This window comes from Salvia hispanica, chromosome 4 (genome assembly GCF_029641045.1).
Source record: "Salvia hispanica isolate PSC_SH4W2 chromosome 4, Shi_PSC_v1, whole genome shotgun sequence".
NCBI classification, from domain to species: domain Eukaryota; kingdom Viridiplantae; phylum Streptophyta; class Magnoliopsida; order Lamiales; family Lamiaceae; genus Salvia; species Salvia hispanica.
This window is the reverse complement of record NC_142695.1, coordinates 15,982,260-15,999,643: the sequence shown is the minus strand read 5'-3', so window position 1 is coordinate 15,999,643 and position 17,384 is coordinate 15,982,260. Positions and strand designations below refer to the sequence as shown.

Genomic DNA, 17,384 nt, shown 5'->3' with positions numbered 1-17,384 from the left:
AATTAAATTTAGTTCATTGGGTCTGGGTAGGGTTGGGGTCGATCAATCCCACCTCCGATCCAAATGGCGTGGAAATTCCATTATATTTTAGTCTTTTGAGTTACCATCAGTCTCACGTATGGTGTTAGAGTAGTAGCCAACCATTCATGGTTAGATTTTACTTCCATTCTTTATTCACTGGATGATAGCTTCAACAACCTTTGTCAAACTAACCTTTAATTTGCTGAATTTATACATTTCATAAAACAACTTACAAGATATTTTAGATTTCTGAATATGTTTGTCAAACTAAGCTTCTAACTAGAAGTAATAAATAAGATGTAATGTTCATCATACACAATTTATTTATTTTTTCACAATATTATGAGCAACAATCGCTTTGTAAAAATAATTATATTTTGTAATTTCAAAAATATATCCTTCGCATTTCATCCCTCTTTAATCGTTTTGTAAAAAAAAATATTTTATTCTCAGTCTAGCATGTAAGTTCATATTTCTATATTGATAAAATATAAACTTTTCAAGTATTCTATTTTATAAAATCTTGAAACACTAATCACCTGTTGGAGCTCATGTGATGTCCAAAATAAACATGCATTGTGATAAAATTAAAAACTACTACTTACTATATTATTCACAAATATGGTTAATTATTCCATCAAATTGAGATTCTACAAATACTGTAGACAGAAGTGGTATATAGATGCAAGGGAAACAACATGACTTTCTTTTGGCAGTTGTTTTTTATCTAATTCAGTGACAAACTTTATAGATTCCCCAAATTTTCAAAAGACATGTTATAAAGCAAAATCTTCACAATCAAAAGCATTTTCAAGTTCTTTCGCTATGTGAAAATCGTAGTATGACATATGTTGTGTAAAATTCATATGATATGTTTTTTAACAAAACTTTAATCACATTATAGGTTAGATACAGGGGGAAATGAGACATAGTCATCACTCATCAGTAGCTTTGTTTATTATTTGCCGAGTATAATAAACTTTTATCAGAATTTGATTTTTTTCCATAAATAAATATTAACTGCTGGATTTGTTTGTGAAATCAATAAAATGATGACCACTAATAACTCACATATTGGCTTTATTTAAAAACGAATAATTAAGTCACATAACCACTTGGCATACACAAACATACATACACTTAATTTCTTGTAACAGAATATGGAAAACTAATTAATAATTTAACTAGAGTGTGGTTGAGACCAATTGCATTGTGGGGATGTCAAAGGTAGTGGTAGCAAGTAAAATATAGAATTCAGAACAACCAAGAAAAAGACTCATTTATAAACATTATTGTTAGAGACAAAAAAATATAAATGATGACAAATATTTAGTCCGCCGGCAAAAGAGCTATTAGATACAGTTATTTTTAAATGTCGCAGCCACGATTCCCTTATGCCTTGGCAAGATTTCTACACCTTACAACTATACCAAGCCCACGAAAATCCAATATTTGCAACCCAAAAAATATACGGTTCTATAATAATCAATTCTCACAATTCCTTTCTTGACCAAGTGCCGGCGACCGAGATTCACTAAATAATATTAATTTTGTTGCAAATTTATATACACATAAGAGCATACGTAAGTATCGTGTAAGATTCACTTATTGACCACGTATCGGTGTGCTATACCAGCATTGCGGACTTTGAGCATGTTGTGCTTGTACGATGTGTCGTGTGTAAGAGCATACTACTTTGCTGCTAAATCAGAGCCTGCCACATGAAATTGTTTTAACATTTTAGCATTCAAAGGGATGTGGGTAGTGCCCAAAATTAGTTCCTGAATATGTGTTCAAGTTCTTAAATGTTTAGTATTGTGGACAATGCTGAAAAGCTTGTGAATCTGTAAGTATTCTACTTATTTGTGCACAACATTGTAAATACCATAAACACTGCAGATAGGCTGTTTGAGAGTCATGTAGGATTAAAGCCCATACTAATTTTAAGAATATATTAGTATGAGTCTGGTATACAAGTCATGATAAAAATTAGTACTATGTTGTTATCTGGCATGTAAGATTAAAATCAAGATAAAACAGGAAAATGTTTAATTAATAAGATTATAAATAGTAAACCGAATAAATCGATCAATCGATAATAATACGTGACGCGTTATGGAGTAGGTGATCCACTCCGGGCACAAAGAAGAAAGAGAAGAAGAAATGAGAAAATTTATGCAATCAAGAAAAAATAAAATGGTGAAAATCAATAGTGGAATTAGTTAAAATAAACTCGAGCCATAAAATAAACACAAGGTTTTGGGCTTATAATAACAGTATATCAAACACTAGTTTTATCACAGTTAATCTTTTCCCTCTAATACATGATACATCAACCAAACAGCACCTTAAAGTGCTCGAATTAGACACCCCAATCCTTACATGTGTCCAAAAGCTATTGTGATGCAGTAATAGGAGATAAGACTTGGAGACTAAGAAAATTATATTTTGGGTTTTATTTATTTCCTAGTTAATAGAATTAGTAGATGAAAAAATATTACTAGAAGTAATTGTTTTTCCTTCTACAAATTAGGTTTTCCTATTTTGCTTATTTTCCTTTTTAATTATTTTCCTTTTAGTTTTATTTTCTATAATTTTAAGATTTCCCTTTGACTATATAAAGGCTTTATTGTTGAACTTGAAAGATAGACTTTGAATATATAATTTTGTATTGAGTTTTTATATTCTCAATTAGTTGAGTTCTTTTTATCTACCAGTCATTCTCACGTTTTTGCATTATATTGGCTTCATATATCCCCATTGCTTACTTCTCCCGCTTATAATCCCTACAAATACTCCATTCTCCCTCCACTCTTCCCAAACACACTCCCCCTCTCTCTCTATTAAGTTAACTAGTTTGATTTTTCCAAGTAGTGACTAATATTCAAGAGCAATAATTTGTGAAAAATTGGGATTTAATCAATGGGAAGGCAAGCAGTCTTATTAGCAAACATGGACAATTACAAGACCTCCTCCTCCTCCAGCGACGGCGACGGCGACGACAGCTCCCCACTCATGATGTCCCCATGGAACCACGCCTCCCCCCTACCAAAACTCCCATGGCCCTCCTCCAATATCTCCACGCCGCCAGCCGCCCTGGTCGGAACCCTCCGCCGCAAGGAGGGCCACATATGCTCCCTCGCGGCCAAGGACGGCCTCCTCTACACCGGCTCCGACAGCAAGAACATCCACACGTGGCGAGGCATGACGGAATCCAGCGCCTTCAAGTCCAGCAGCGGCTTCGTCAAGGCCATCGTCCTCTCCGCCGATAAAATCTTCACCGCCCACCAGGACGGCCGGATCCGCGTCTGGACGATCGATTCATCCGGTGGGACCCACAGGCAGATCGGCACGCTGCCTTCGTTCTTCGCCCTGGTCAAGGCCTCCATGCGGCCCAAGAACTACGTCCCCGTGGCCGCGAAGCGCAACCGCGCGGCGCTGTGGATCAAGCACGCCGACGCGGTGTCGTCGCTGAGCGTGTGCCAGGAGAGCGGCCTCCTCTACTCGGCCTCGTGGGACGGGACGTTTAAAGCGTGGCGAATCCGGGACTCCAAATGCGTGGAGTCCGTGGCGGCGCACGCCGACGCCGTCAACGCCGTGGCGGCGGGGGGCGCCGGGATGGTGTACACGGGCTCGGCGGACGGCGCGGTGAAGGTGTGGAGGAGGGAGGCGGCGGGGCGGCGGCACCGCCTGCTGCGGGCGCTGCTGCGGCAGGACAGCGCCGTGACGGCGCTGGCCGTGGGCGGAGGGGGCGCGGTGGTGTACTGCGGGTCGTCGGACGGGGTGGTGAACTTCTGGGAGGTGGAGAAGGAGGAGCTGACGCACGGCGGGGTGCTGAGGGGCCACGAGCTGGCGGTGCTGTGCCTGGCGGCGGCCGGGGACCTCGTGCTGAGTGGCTCGGCAGATAAGACGATATGCGTGTGGAGGAGGGAGAGGGGGGTGGAGCACACGCGCCTGACGGTGTTGGCGGGGCACGTGGGGCCGGTGAAGTGCCTCGCGGTGGAGGCGGAGGGCGGCGACGATGGGAAGTGGAGGGTTTATAGTGGTAGTCTTGATAATACGGTGAAGGTGTGGAGTGTGTAGTGTAAACATGAGCTCCCACTCACTTTTCCAAATTTGTGATAGTTTGGTGAATGTTTCATCTTAATGGCAAAGTGAATTAGATTGTGGACGTTCGTGATCTTAATATCCAATTTGTACATATGGAAAACATCACTCTTCATGGGTTCGAGTCGAATCGATTGCCGTTGGTAAATTATAATTATGATTACTAACTTGAATTGGTAATAACGTTTTCAAACGCTTCTGTATGTACTCCTAGTTCGGATCTCTATGTACCATTAAATTCGGTAGTTCAGACATATTATCATGTGTCCATAATTTATATTATAATAATACTAATTGATATACTAAATTTTGGTTTGTATGTACTCCTAGTTCGGATCTCTATGTACCATTAAATTCGGTAGTTCAGACATATTGTCATGTGTCCATAATTTATATTATAATAATACTAATTGATATACTAAATTTTGGTTTGTGAGAGTAAATATCATGTCGTATAGTTCATCATCGAATATCTTTCAAAAATAGAATTTTATGAAATTAAAAAAAGGTGATAAGTTATTGACCGATTTAGGTAAGCTACTCTAGTCAACTCTACAAACATTTAATGTTTAATAGTAGAGTTATGAAATTGTAAGTATGAATACGTCGTATGCACCTTACACGTATTAATGCAAGGCAAATACATAATAATGGTGATATGAAGTAAATAATTTATTAATAAATGCGTAAGGGATACTTCGAAGAGAGATATTTAATATGTTTAGGTTGAATTTATTAAGAAAAGATACGAACTCTGCTGCGTGTGGATGTGAGAGTGATTCATTCATTGAATTAGTTCAAGTCTATCACTTTGTTACCAACTACTTATTGACTATTTATAGTTTTCAAAGAAATAATTAAAAACTTACATAAAATATTTGTGTGCGTAAACGGGAGTTGCTATTTTTTGAAATAACTATAAAATAGGTAAATTAGCTAGCACCAAATTGCTCGTTAAATAAGAAAAATGCTCGATATTTCATTTGTTGTTTATTTACTGAGCACCAGTACATACTTGGTAAAATAGCAAAATTATCGAGCAAACGCAAGGGGAGGCGGACCTACGTTTAAGCATGTGTGATCCTTGGGACCCCATCAATTTATCTTACATGTATGATGGAACGCAAGTCCATTTGCTAGCTCAGTTGGTTACAGAAGTAGACTAGGAACCAAGATAGCACGAGACCGAATCCCTTAATTAGCCCTTAGTTTTGTAGATTTATTTTTCTATTTGAGAGTGACTTTCCATTTTAGTGGATAAACGGAAATAAAAAGATGAGACTATTTTTTGTAGATTGGGGAAAATGGGAAGATGAAACTATTTTTTGTGGACAGACAGAAATGTAAAGATATCACTTTTTTCTTGTGGACTGAAGGGTAGTTATTTGGAAACACCCCCCTCTCCCTAATTAAAATCTTGCGTCCGCCATTGAACGCGTGCATGAAAAAGAAATGACCATTCACGCATGTATTACCGAGCATCAACGTAATTAATTGGGGGTAATTACATATTTCATACAAAATGTTTTGCCTTGTTTCAATTTAGTACAAAAAGTATTAAGTTTACATATTTCATACAAAAAGTTACATTAGTATTTTAAGTTAATACATTCCGTCAAGTTCCTACTAACGCCATTACTTCCAATTACATTATAAATACAAAAAGTTTCATCAATGTTTCAAATGTGTACAAAAAATTTTAAATTAACACTTTCCATTAATTATTTCAAACACAATCACTTTTATTACTCACAAAAATGAAAACACATATACAAATTAGCGAATTGCATTTTATTGTCAAAACTTTCCAAGTAACAATGGAGAATAAAACTAAAAAGATACTATTGAATTTTTTTTGTAAAAATTAAATATTGACTTATTGACCTATTGGAAGCTCAAAATTAACCATTTTGTAAAGATGAAATATGGACTTATTTTATAGTGTTCTATAAAGAATACAATAAAAAATAGAGTTTATTGAGAGACATAATTTTTTTAAGCTACGATTAATTGCTGGAAGAATTAATATTGACGGTTATTTTTTTAAAGTGATTAATTGTAATAAATCTCTAATTATTCTTTTATTACGATGATAAGTTGGATAAATTATAAACTAATTAACGGTGTTTAAAATATTTAACGGAATGTATTAACTTAAAACACTAATGTAACTTTTTGTATGAAATATGTAAATTTAATACTTTTTGTACTAAATTGAAACAAATGCAAAACATTTTGTATCAAATACTCCCTCCGTCCCGCTTTAGCAGTCCCATTGACTTTTCTGCACTCGTTTTGTAAAAATGATAATAAATAGTTAAAGTAGAGAAATAATAAAGTAAAAAAGAGAATAATGTAGATAAGACTCTTCTCTATATTATTCTCTTTTTTACTTTATTATTTCTCCACTTTAATTATTTATTATTATTTTTACAAAATGAGTGCAGAAAAGTCAATGGGACTGCTAAAGTGGGACGGAGGGAGTATGTAATTACCCCTAATTAATTGTGATATACTATTTCCATCTAAACAGTAATGGACCATTAAAAGGTTTTATGAATACAATTGGGCCTATTATTCTAGAAAGCCCAACTCACCCATTAAATCATTTGGTCCAAAATAATCCGATGTAAACTATAGCTCTCTTCTCTGTGTCTCTCTCGAGGTGCACCGGAATTTCTTAACTATCGATCATCCAAGAGACTGTATTTTTGGAGATCTTTCTGGCGGAATTCCAGAGAAAAGCATGACAGTATTTCACTTCTTCAACTGTGCGATTCTCACTTTTGGCCCTCACGCCGTTTACTACTCCGCCACTCCCTTGTAAGCTCAATTCTTGTTTTTACTACTTCTCACTCTCTTCATCAGATCTCTTTCAATCAATGCTGCCCTTTTATTAAATTTGCTAACTTTTTAACCATGGAACTTCAGCTCGTGCCGTTATTATCCTGATTTCGTTTATTGGTTTTTGTACTAGTACATAAAGATATAGTTTTGGCATTATTTATTTAAGTGGAAAGATTAGGATTCGGTAAATGGTTGCATAATTGCATTCAGAATGTAAATGTAGTAGGAGATTATGCAATCAGCGCTCTAGGACTTCGAATTGTAGGAGTGATTGCTGGATTGCCAATAATATTGCCTAATTTATTGCTTTCCCCTTTAATGTTCTATAAAGTTAGGTTGTGGTAGCTGGAGAGGATGTTCTTAATCAGGCTGAGACCTACTTTTGCTCGTGTAATTTAAGCCCCAACCCTTGCAAAATTGTTTTCGGATATGTATTGATTTGTAGCCTTGAATGTTTCGAAAACTTGTTCATTTTCTCACAATTGTGTTGGGGAAAGTGTTTGGTCTATTATCTTGACCAGTTGTATCTTATAGATCCGAGTATGATACCATTGGTACTTCGATCAGAGCGGCTGGTGTTTACCTTGTGACTGCATTGGTGAAGGTTAGTCATTCAGATCGGAATGATTGAATGCCTCTTCATTGATGCTTCCTTGTAAGTAGTCGTGAACTCTTATTCATTGCATCTCTTTGGCAGCTTGTATGTCTTGCAACCTTTCTTAAGGTGTCTGAAAGCGACAGTTTCGACCCTTATCAGGTATTTCCTTCTCTTAGGATATTTTTGCAATTTATCTAATCTTGTCGATCCCATATATGGTATGAGGCTTTAAAGTATCGAAAAAGATAGTGTTCCGTGTTCACTGGAGTACTACATAATCTATATCTATTTATTGTAGAATGGTTTTTTGTATATCTTTTTTGTTGTTTGCAAATATGTTAATATTTAGATTGCATGAAGCTACACTATAATCATTTTAAAACACTTGAGTAGTGCCTTATCCATTTTTATGGCAATTCACTGAAATGAAACAAGTTTTGATAAACGATTTTCTTTTGGGAAATGACTTGTGTATTACCGAGGGTTTAGAGCCTTGGTTGTTTCTCTTGACTGTTAAAAAGAAAATTACTGATCATCACAGCAGATTATTCATTTCTTTAAAGTTTAAGATATCTAATTTGTTCCAATTTTTAAGTATGTTGTTCATTGTCTTTCAGGAATCGCTGAAAGCTTTGATTGGATTCATAGATGTTGCTGGGCTTTACTATGCCTTGACACAGTTAACCCATAGGAATATTTCTCAAAATCACAAATTCCAAGCTGTTGGACTTGGTTAGTGCAGTACTGGTTTCCTCTCTTAGTCATTATTATGATCCCCCGCACTTCCTCCTGGAATGCTGTAGTTCTTACAAGATAGTAATATGTATCAGTCATCTCAATTTTCTGGAAGTAAAAAAGTTTATTGGGAAAGGAAGATGTCCTTTGGCATGTGCTATTGAAACCCTTGGTCTCAGCTTTCCAAATGAAGCATTTATCTTTTGGAAGGGTAACATACATTTGGGCAACTCCTGTCCTTCAAAATGCTTTGGTCCTGGAAATGCAAGAAAGAATAACTTTTGAGATATTTCCGCTGTATAGTTATTGAATACTTACAAAGATTCTTAACCATCTGTATGCTTGTCACAAAATGGGTTGGAAACCAGTAAAATATTAGGAATTTATGTATTTTTGCTACTCCATAGTTGGCTTTAAGAGTTTCAAGCTATAAAAGGCATTCATTTCTGCTACTAATCCAGGCATTTAATGGTTCAATATGAACATAGTTTGGCTGATATCTTCCAGCCAAGACCTCTTTACCCACTTTGCCTTTCTCGCTCCACATCCTTTTATAAAAATTGGCTGTCTACATCATACACCCTGAGCTTGGTTTGGGGGAACTTTAATAATGCACAGAAGAAACCGGTCATGCACATTATATACAGAATTGTTTTCCATATTTGAGGTTTATGCATTTCAGCAGCTGTGTTGTTAACTTGCACTTTCATTGAACATTGAGGATTTTGTCGATCAAAGGAAAATAACAGTCGTTGATTACAGTGAAAATGATTTTTTTTTTACTTTGCTTGCTTCCCTTTGGCATTTAAGGCTCAGTTTGTTTTGTTGGCAGGTTGGGCTTTTGCTGACTCTGTCCTTCATCGGCTGGCACCTCTTTGGGTGGGTGCCAGAGGATTAGAATTCACGTGGGACTACATGTTGCAGGGTCTTGAAGCAAATGCTAATTTGGTAAAACAAGTTTATCATGGCATTAACTAGTTCATTCTCATATGTGTAATCTAAAAAAAGTTCTTATGCTTTGAATGTATTTCGATAATTGTGTTTCCAGGTGTTGAGTATCTCACTAGCTGCATTAGGCTCTCTCATGTGGCTCAGGAAAAACAAGCCCAAGACTTTGATTCCTATCATATATGCTTGTGCAGGAATAGTAGCAACAATGCCATCTATTACAAGGTGTGTTAGAATATGTTATCGTTTTGGCTGTTCTAGGAAGCATGTCACTTATTAGACGATCCAGCATTGACATGTTTTGAAATTTTGAGTGGGAATCAAATGCTGTGTTGCAGTTATCTGAAACTGGGCTTGGGGTGGCACTTCCCGAAGGTGGTAGGTTTCGAGCTGTTCACTTCACTGGCGATGGCTTTCGTTAGCTGGCAGTTATTTGCTGCCTGCCAGAGACCGTCTAACTGAGGATCATGACACATGTCTTGTTAAGGAACTGTTTCACTTCATCAATTTGAGGCTGCTGCTGTAGAATTTGTGGTAAAACTCAGCCTGTTTGAGAAACTCTCTCTCTCTCTCCTATACATATTGTAGCTGGATTTTGAATGGTGAGGACTGAGGGTAGCTGAACTATTCTTACCCATTGCTTAATTTACATTTTTGTAGAGTCCAGAATCTCTGGAATCTCTGTTTCTGTGTTAAGCCAAATTGGACCACATGACATATGCAATTCACAAGTCTATGATGGTAAGAAAAGTATGAATTGACAATTTGAGATTGAGATTAATTAATTTAGTTGGTAGATGAGTCGTACATAAATAAAATGATTGATTTTAGTTTCTGACATTAATTTTAGCATTTTTTTTATTGACGGCCCAAGCTTTAACTTAGTATTTTATAAAATCGAGGGAAATTCCAAAATGCATTGTATTTATACACCAATTTTAAAATTTATGTAACCAATTAAACCTACCATATACAAGAAGATAATTTTGCGATTGCAAATCAAAATCAAAATTCGCTGAAAGCGAAAGTTATTAAAAATTAAAAATTCAATACTATAATATTGGGCTTTTTATATCAAGAAGACGAAGAAAAGCAATTTAAAAGTTTGAAGAGGAATATTTAAATATGAAACATATTCGGATACATCGAAATCACAGATTGATTAAATTATCAGTTATCTTTTGCTAACGTACCTGCCATTATAAACGACAATCTTGAAGTCAGTTCTTTCCAATGAAGATAAACTATGAATATCATATTATTATCTTTTGCCTTTTTGAGACTCATTATTTAGCATAGAATCAGTGCAAAGAGATACCTTTCATAAAATAGGAGCAAAAAGACAAGATATACGTTAATCGGCCACCATGGTAAAAAGTAGAGCGTGCCTATCATCCAATGGTCGAGCTATAACGGTATTTTCGATTAATATTTTTGAAGTTTTATAATTTATAATAGTTTTTAGCTATTGTGATTTTCTAACCTTGAGTATTGTTTTCCCTTTTTGCAAATCGTGAACTAATTCGAATTCCTCCACAGTAGGGCACCTTTATGGCTCTCGATAATTCGCAGTAATCGTCTTTCTTGCATCACTCTATCTCACTTTAATTATTTATTATTTATATACATCTATCTCATTGTCTCTCGCAAAATATTATTGACAGAGTGTCATTGCCGCTTCACTGATGGTCTGCTCTTGCAACGTTAACCATTCTTCTACTAGCAGCCGTCGTTTGTATCTATAGTTTCTCTCGCTTATCTCTTAATTCTTTCTTTCTCATTATTCATGCATCTCCCAACCTTTTATTGTCAATACCACAGTTGCTTCCGCGTGATGCCAACATGAAAAAATATTTAACAAATTTATAACGCTAGACTCTATCTACTAACTCGCTAATGTATTGTATATTGAATAAAAGAAAACAATATATATTGTTTTGACATTTAAATCCAATATTCTCAATTACAATGTCAGCATTTAATTGTCCAGGTTAGTTAAAAATTTATTTGTTCGTTTGGATGCATAAATTGCTAGTTAGCTCAGCAGTTGACCAATTTGACACACATGCCTATCGAAATCGGCATATTTGACCATGAAAAAAGGATCTTCGGTTATCCATTCAAGACAAGAGTGAAAACAACAACTTTGCAATCATGTCTTTTTATCGCAAAAGATTTTCATGTTTTATAATGCTTTTTTCGAAAATCCCGAACCACTATTTTTTATCGATAATTCGAAATTTGGGACATTGGTGGAATTCAAACTTGAATGTGTTTCTCCATTTTCAGACGTAAACTCGATACATTTAGATGGTGTTCAGTTGCCATGACTAATTATCATGAGACTATCCATCTAGAATTAAGTTGTAGGATTATTTTAGTTGGAGGGGGGAAGCTATGACTAATTATCATAAGACTATTCCTCTAGAATTAAGTTGAGGGGGTCAATCTTATGAACCAAACATGATACTCCCTCTGTCCCACAAAGATTGTCTCATTTTGACCGGGCACTGATTTTAAGAAATGTAATAGAAAGTGAGTTGAAAAAGTTAGTGGAATGTGAGTCCTACTTTTATATATTAGTTTTATAATAAAATGTGAGTAGGAATGAGTTAGTGGAATATGGGGTCCACTATAAAACATGGTAAAAATTGAAATGGGACAAACTTTATGGGACGGACCGAAATAGAAAAATTGGACAATCTTTGTGGGACGGAGGGAGTATACATTTAATCATGAGATTAAATATTTATTTCCTCAAAATTGGACTAAAGTCTTCCCAACCGAACACCTTAATCTTTCGAAGACACCATTATATTTATTTCCCCAAAATCCTAGTAATTAATTATCATCTCTATATCGCATGACAGTAGTATTAAATGAATTGCCGCTCATTATTCACTTGAATATATACACTCATCAGTCATCACCAACAGTCCATTTCACTAAATTCAGACATATATCATGCCGAATTTTTGTATCACGAGATAATTGAGAAAAGTGTTAACTTTATGATATAATTAAATTTAATCAATTTTTTTTTTTTTGGTAATGAAATTTAATCATATTTTAGTGGATCGGACTAGAATTTGGCATGATTATTTGGCAATTTACTCTGATGTATTTATTGGGATGTAGTATTAATGTTGTTTGTTCATTTTTATATATGGAAACTGTCACCAAAACACTATAAAACTATGTGATATGACATGACCATGAAAAGCGATCATTTTGGATAAAACTTGGGTTCTAGAATAGTGATGAAGATGGATGGGATTTTGAGCTTTGAAGGAATGTGGTTTCAAACAGCAGCTGCCATTGTTGGTGTTGGGCTATCCACTCTCATTTTTATCATCACTAGATATGTACATGCTTCCAAGAAGACAACTTCTGGCCTCCCTTCTCCACCTGGTATTCTTCTACTTCTCTTCAACTTTGTTTCTTTTCTATTGAAGGTGTGTGGGTGTGCCTTTGACATGTTTGTAGACTTGATTGACTAAAATTTGATTGAATAGGACTGTTTGGTGATACATTTATGAAAAAAAATTCCAACTTTGATAGAAATGCTGATCAGATGCAAAGATTTATTTAAAATTTGTCAAAATGGGGGGAAAGATTAGGGTGAGAAATGCAGAAATCTTCTGGCTGTTTCTTGATTGTGTGTGATGAACAAGTGGCTTAAAGTTTAGCAAAGTCAATGGTTTGATTAAATCCTTTTGTGATAAGTTGGATTAGGCCAAGATTGGTCATGGCAAGACAAAGAAATATTGATGTATTTGATGGAAATGATGCAGAGATACCAGGGCTGCCTGTGTTAGGAAACCTGCTGCAAATGAAGGAGAAGAAACCACACAAGACTTTCGCGAAATGGGCTGACGAATATGGCCCTGTTTATTCAATCAGAACAGGTTCCATCAAACTTGTCGTCCTCAACTCCAGTGACGTCGCCAAGGAGGTGAGTCGCGTTTGCTTTTTGCATCTCTGTAATAAGCCAGAAAGGTTAAGACAGATTCCTCTTGTTAGTTAGTCTGAGCTGTTTTTTGTATAAGATGTTGTGTGGGATTTTTCAGTTATGTTTTGGTTTCTATAGGCGATGGTGACAAGATACTCATCGATCTCAACAAGAAAGATGTCTAATGCCATTAAGATCCTTGGTTGTGATAAAAGCATAGTTGCGTTGACTGATTACGGTGAATTTCATAGAACAGTTAAACGGCATATCCTCACTAGCACTTTGGGAACCAATGCTCAGGTACATATATACATGCTGCTTTACTAACCTTGAAAATGCTCAATCCCTATATACAGTACATTCTTAAATGTGTGATTTGTCTATCATTTCAGAGGCGGCACCAAATTCACCGGGATACCTTGTTAGGGAATGTTTTAGAGAAGTTCCAGGCTCATGAGAAAGAGAAGCCTCATGAAGCTATAGATTTCCGGGAAGTGTTCCACACCGAGCTTTTTGGATTGTCGCTTAAAGAGGTACTTGCATTCACTCTCTTGTTGTATCTCAAGTCATACTAAGACTGAGAATGGTGGAACCTTTGTGATGTCTACAGGCTCTTGGTGATGATGTGGAGTCTGTATATGTGGAGGAGCTAGGAACCAGTTTTTCAAAGAAAGATATGTACGAAATCTTGGTGGTCGACCCCATGAAAGGCGCCATTGAGGTTGATTGGAGAGACTTCTTCCCGTATCTAAAATGGATTCCTAATAAAAGCTTCGAGAGAAAAATTCAGCAAATGCATATGCGGAGGCAAGCTGCGATGACTGCTCTCATTAACCAACAGAAGAAACGAATTTCTAGTGGGAAGGTACATACATAGATAGAGCTAACTCTATTTGAGAACAATTCTCTACTAATATCGAATACTCGATCTTATTTATTGTCAGGAACGAAACTGTTACCTGGACTACTTGTTGGTAGAAGGAAACTCGTTAACTGAACAACAAATTCTGATGCTGTTGTGGGAAGTCATAATTGAATCATCCGACACTACTTTGGTGGCGACTGAATGGGCCTTGTATGAACTCGCCAAAGATCCTCAACGACAGGTGCAACACATTTTATTTAATCTAACATATCTACTGCTGTGAATGTCTCTATTTGCTACCTGCAATTTCATCCTTGTTGATTCAACAGGCTCGTCTCTTTGAGGAAATCCAAACTGTTTGTGGAACTGAGGAAGTAACGGAGACGAACTTGAGCCAACTTCCTTATCTGTCTGCTGTTTTCCAAGAAACTTTGCGAAAGCATAGCCCTGCTCCTATAGTTCCTCTGAGGTATGTTCATGAAGACACTCAAATAGGAGGCTACGACATCCCAGCAGGGACTGAGGTAATTGGTCTCATATTTATATCTACACTCTTTGCAATCTTGATTTAAGACATTGGTGGCTTCTTCTGCAGATTGCTATAAATTTGTACGGATGTAACATGAACAAAGATTCTTGGGAGAGTCCTGACGAGTGGAAGCCGGAGAGATTTCTTGATGAGAAATACGATACAAATGATCTATTCAAGACCATGGCCTTTGGAGGTGGGAAAAGGCAGTGTGCAGGTGCTCTCCAAGCCATGCTTATTTCTTGCACAGCCATTGGGAGATTGGTGCAGAAGTATGAATGGAGTCTCAAGGATGGTGAAGAAGAAAACGTCGATACGCTGGGTCTCACGACACACAGACTTCATCCCCTGCAAGCAATGATAAAGCCAAGAAACTGAGATTGTTGTCACTGGAGTTGAGTGATCATTATCAATTTATCATGTGGTTAGAAACTAGTAGTACTATGTTTTATTAAAGCATCAGCAGCTGCAAAACTCCATCTTATGTTACAAATATATAGTATGTTGTTTAGAAATTAAGTTGTTCCTTTCCAAACAGATTTTTATCTAGACTTTGACAACATACCCAATGCCTTGAATTGAGAGTTATTCATATAACTAAATTTTGTCCAAACATAAATCTAAATACTAGCATTCAAAGGTAATAGAATGAACTGACACTAAAAATCAAACACCAACACAAAGAAAAATTGAACTATTATTGGTGGGGAGTGCCAGGCCCGTGCAATAGTGCAACACATGGGCGACACACGAAGGCTCAAGTAGCAAGCTACTTTAACAAACCTTCCCCCTAAAAGAAATAAATTTAATATCGTGTGAGTCAATGACTCACATATCAGATATTAAACTGATAAGAACAGATACTACACTTGATCTTAGCCAAAAGGCCGAGAAAGGTATGAGCTTCTGCTTCTACTTACCTCCTTTGTTATACATGCTCTTAGAATCTAGTTTTCTATTCATACTCGATGTGGGATTTAAATTTATTGTGGTATAGAAGTAGAGCCTGCCATCCTATTGTAGAGTAACTGAGATAGTAGTATTTTTGAAGGTAGTTTTATTAGTTTTTTTATCCATTGTGATTATCATTTAAAGGTAAAGAGGTAGATGTGGTGAGAAAGGTCTCTGGAAGTCTAATTGTTCTCTCTTGAAGGACAATAGACAAGGCAAAGCACAAGTCTTTGTAGTTGAATCATGTTTAGCGGCGGCAATTTCTACTCATTCATGGATAGTGGATAATGGAGTCACTGATCATGTTAGTTTCGATTTCTGTGTGTTTCATGAAACAAGGAAACTGCATGAACGAGAGATATCTATCCGATTGAGTGATGGCAGTGCTTACAGTCAGATTCATGTATCTTTTATGTCCTGCAAACCTGCCTAATATCATAAAGGAGTAATGATAAAGCCAAGAAACTGAGATTGTCATCACTGGAGTTGAGTGAACATCAAAACTCCATCTTGATCCTTGCATATTTTTATCTTGAATTGACAACATACCCAATATTTTTAGAAAGACCAAGGCAAATAAATCAAGATTTAGTCGTAGCTTGAATTCAAAAAATTCGACTTTATCTAAACATTCAAACCAAATGCTGCCCTATTATTCATACAATCCAAAATAAACAAAAAGAAGAAATTTATTCGAATCAAACTCCAACTGAATAAAATAGTTATAACTGCTATTAGTTGGGTGCGCCAGGCCCAAAGGCTCAAGTAGCAAGCTACTTTAACGAACCTTCCCCCTCAAAAATAAATTTAATATTGTGTGAGTCGATGACTCACATATCAGATATTAAACTGATAAGAACAGATACTACACTTGATCTTAGCCAAAAGGCCGAGAAAGGTATGAGTTTCATCATCTACGTACCTCCTATTTTATACATGCCCTTAGAATCAAGGGTCTACTCAAACCGATGTGGGATTTCAAACACCAACTTCATGTACACCCAAGTATACACAACATACACATTAATTAAAATTTATTAGTCATGATTAATAAAATTTAATTATAGCGAATGTACCGTGACTCTTTAACGATGTTGAGTTTCTTCTAGTAATTAATTTGGTGGAAAGCAAAATGGAAAAATACATTGCCATTGGTAGACCGCAGTATACCAAAGTGCTATTTTGCAGCTGTTTTTACTGACTAGGAGGCTGCAAAGCATCATTTTATGATACTTATGGAGCATTATTACAAGCCCACCAATAAATTATAGTAATCATTGTAAATTTTCTTCAACTAAGAGCATCATTACATGTATTCTTCCCCAGTTAGTTTTCCTTCCACTAGCTGATATGCAACACGTTGTTAGTTGTTACAACGCTTTAAATATTCTAGTTGCCGTAACCTAAGTCGTATTTAAATGCTCAAAAATAGCCGACTATCGCAATTTAGGATTATGATTTAGTATTTGTTTGTTGTCTTGGTTTCATTTTTCTTTATTGTTTGGATTATATTGGCACAGTGATGCGGTGTACCATACCATTAACATTTTGACAAATGGAATAAATAGGGCCCACATGCCATATTAATTGGACACATTTGATAAACTAACGGTGCAATAAGAAACTTCCATTTGCTATTTTATAGAAACTCTGCTTGAATATGGAAAATTTCATATGAAATTAAAAATTCTATTTACTATTCCAATATATATAGATGTACATTGTTCTCATAATATAGTATTATACAACATATGTACTGAAGAGTGGAAGCCGGAGAGATCAATATACATCTATATATATTGGAATTGTATATACTACTTATGAGATCAAT

General features: G+C 36.1%; 2 protein-coding genes, 1 non-coding gene and 2 pseudogenes across 3 annotated transcripts; 3 read left to right on the top strand and 2 right to left on the bottom strand.

Annotated features, from left to right (window-relative positions):
• Window positions 1-2,709: 2,709 nt before the first annotated feature.
• Window positions 2,710-4,295, top strand: LOC125193166 (protein JINGUBANG pseudogene; annotated as a pseudogene).
• Window positions 4,296-6,757: 2,462 nt separating this feature from the next.
• On the top strand, window positions 6,758-9,952 carry LOC125193003 (uncharacterized). The gene is made up of 7 exons (XM_048090703.2): window positions 6,758-6,951; window positions 7,510-7,579; window positions 7,673-7,732; window positions 8,191-8,305; window positions 9,141-9,256; window positions 9,357-9,481; window positions 9,595-9,952. The coding sequence occupies exons 1-7, from the start codon at window positions 6,875-6,877 to the stop codon at window positions 9,716-9,718; spliced, it is 687 nt and encodes a 228-aa protein (XP_047946660.1). The 5' UTR covers window positions 6,758-6,874; the 3' UTR covers window positions 9,719-9,952.
• A 2,476-nt stretch (window positions 9,953-12,428) lies between these two features.
• LOC125197265 (ent-kaurene oxidase-like) lies at window positions 12,429-15,164 on the top strand. The gene is made up of 8 exons (XM_048095990.2): window positions 12,429-12,667; window positions 13,051-13,211; window positions 13,347-13,508; window positions 13,601-13,741; window positions 13,819-14,073; window positions 14,153-14,314; window positions 14,403-14,597; window positions 14,669-15,164. The coding sequence occupies exons 1-8, from the start codon at window positions 12,517-12,519 to the stop codon at window positions 14,978-14,980; spliced, it is 1,539 nt and encodes a 512-aa protein (XP_047951947.1). The 5' UTR covers window positions 12,429-12,516; the 3' UTR covers window positions 14,981-15,164.
• Window positions 15,165-15,305: 141 nt separating this feature from the next.
• LOC125197694 (U2 spliceosomal RNA) lies at window positions 15,306-15,502 on the bottom strand. The gene has a single exon (XR_007172222.1). It is a non-coding gene; the product is annotated as a U2 spliceosomal RNA (small nuclear RNA).
• A 784-nt stretch (window positions 15,503-16,286) lies between these two features.
• Window positions 16,287-16,455, bottom strand: LOC125197696 (U2 spliceosomal RNA; annotated as a pseudogene).
• Between the last annotated feature and the right edge of the window lie 929 nt (window positions 16,456-17,384).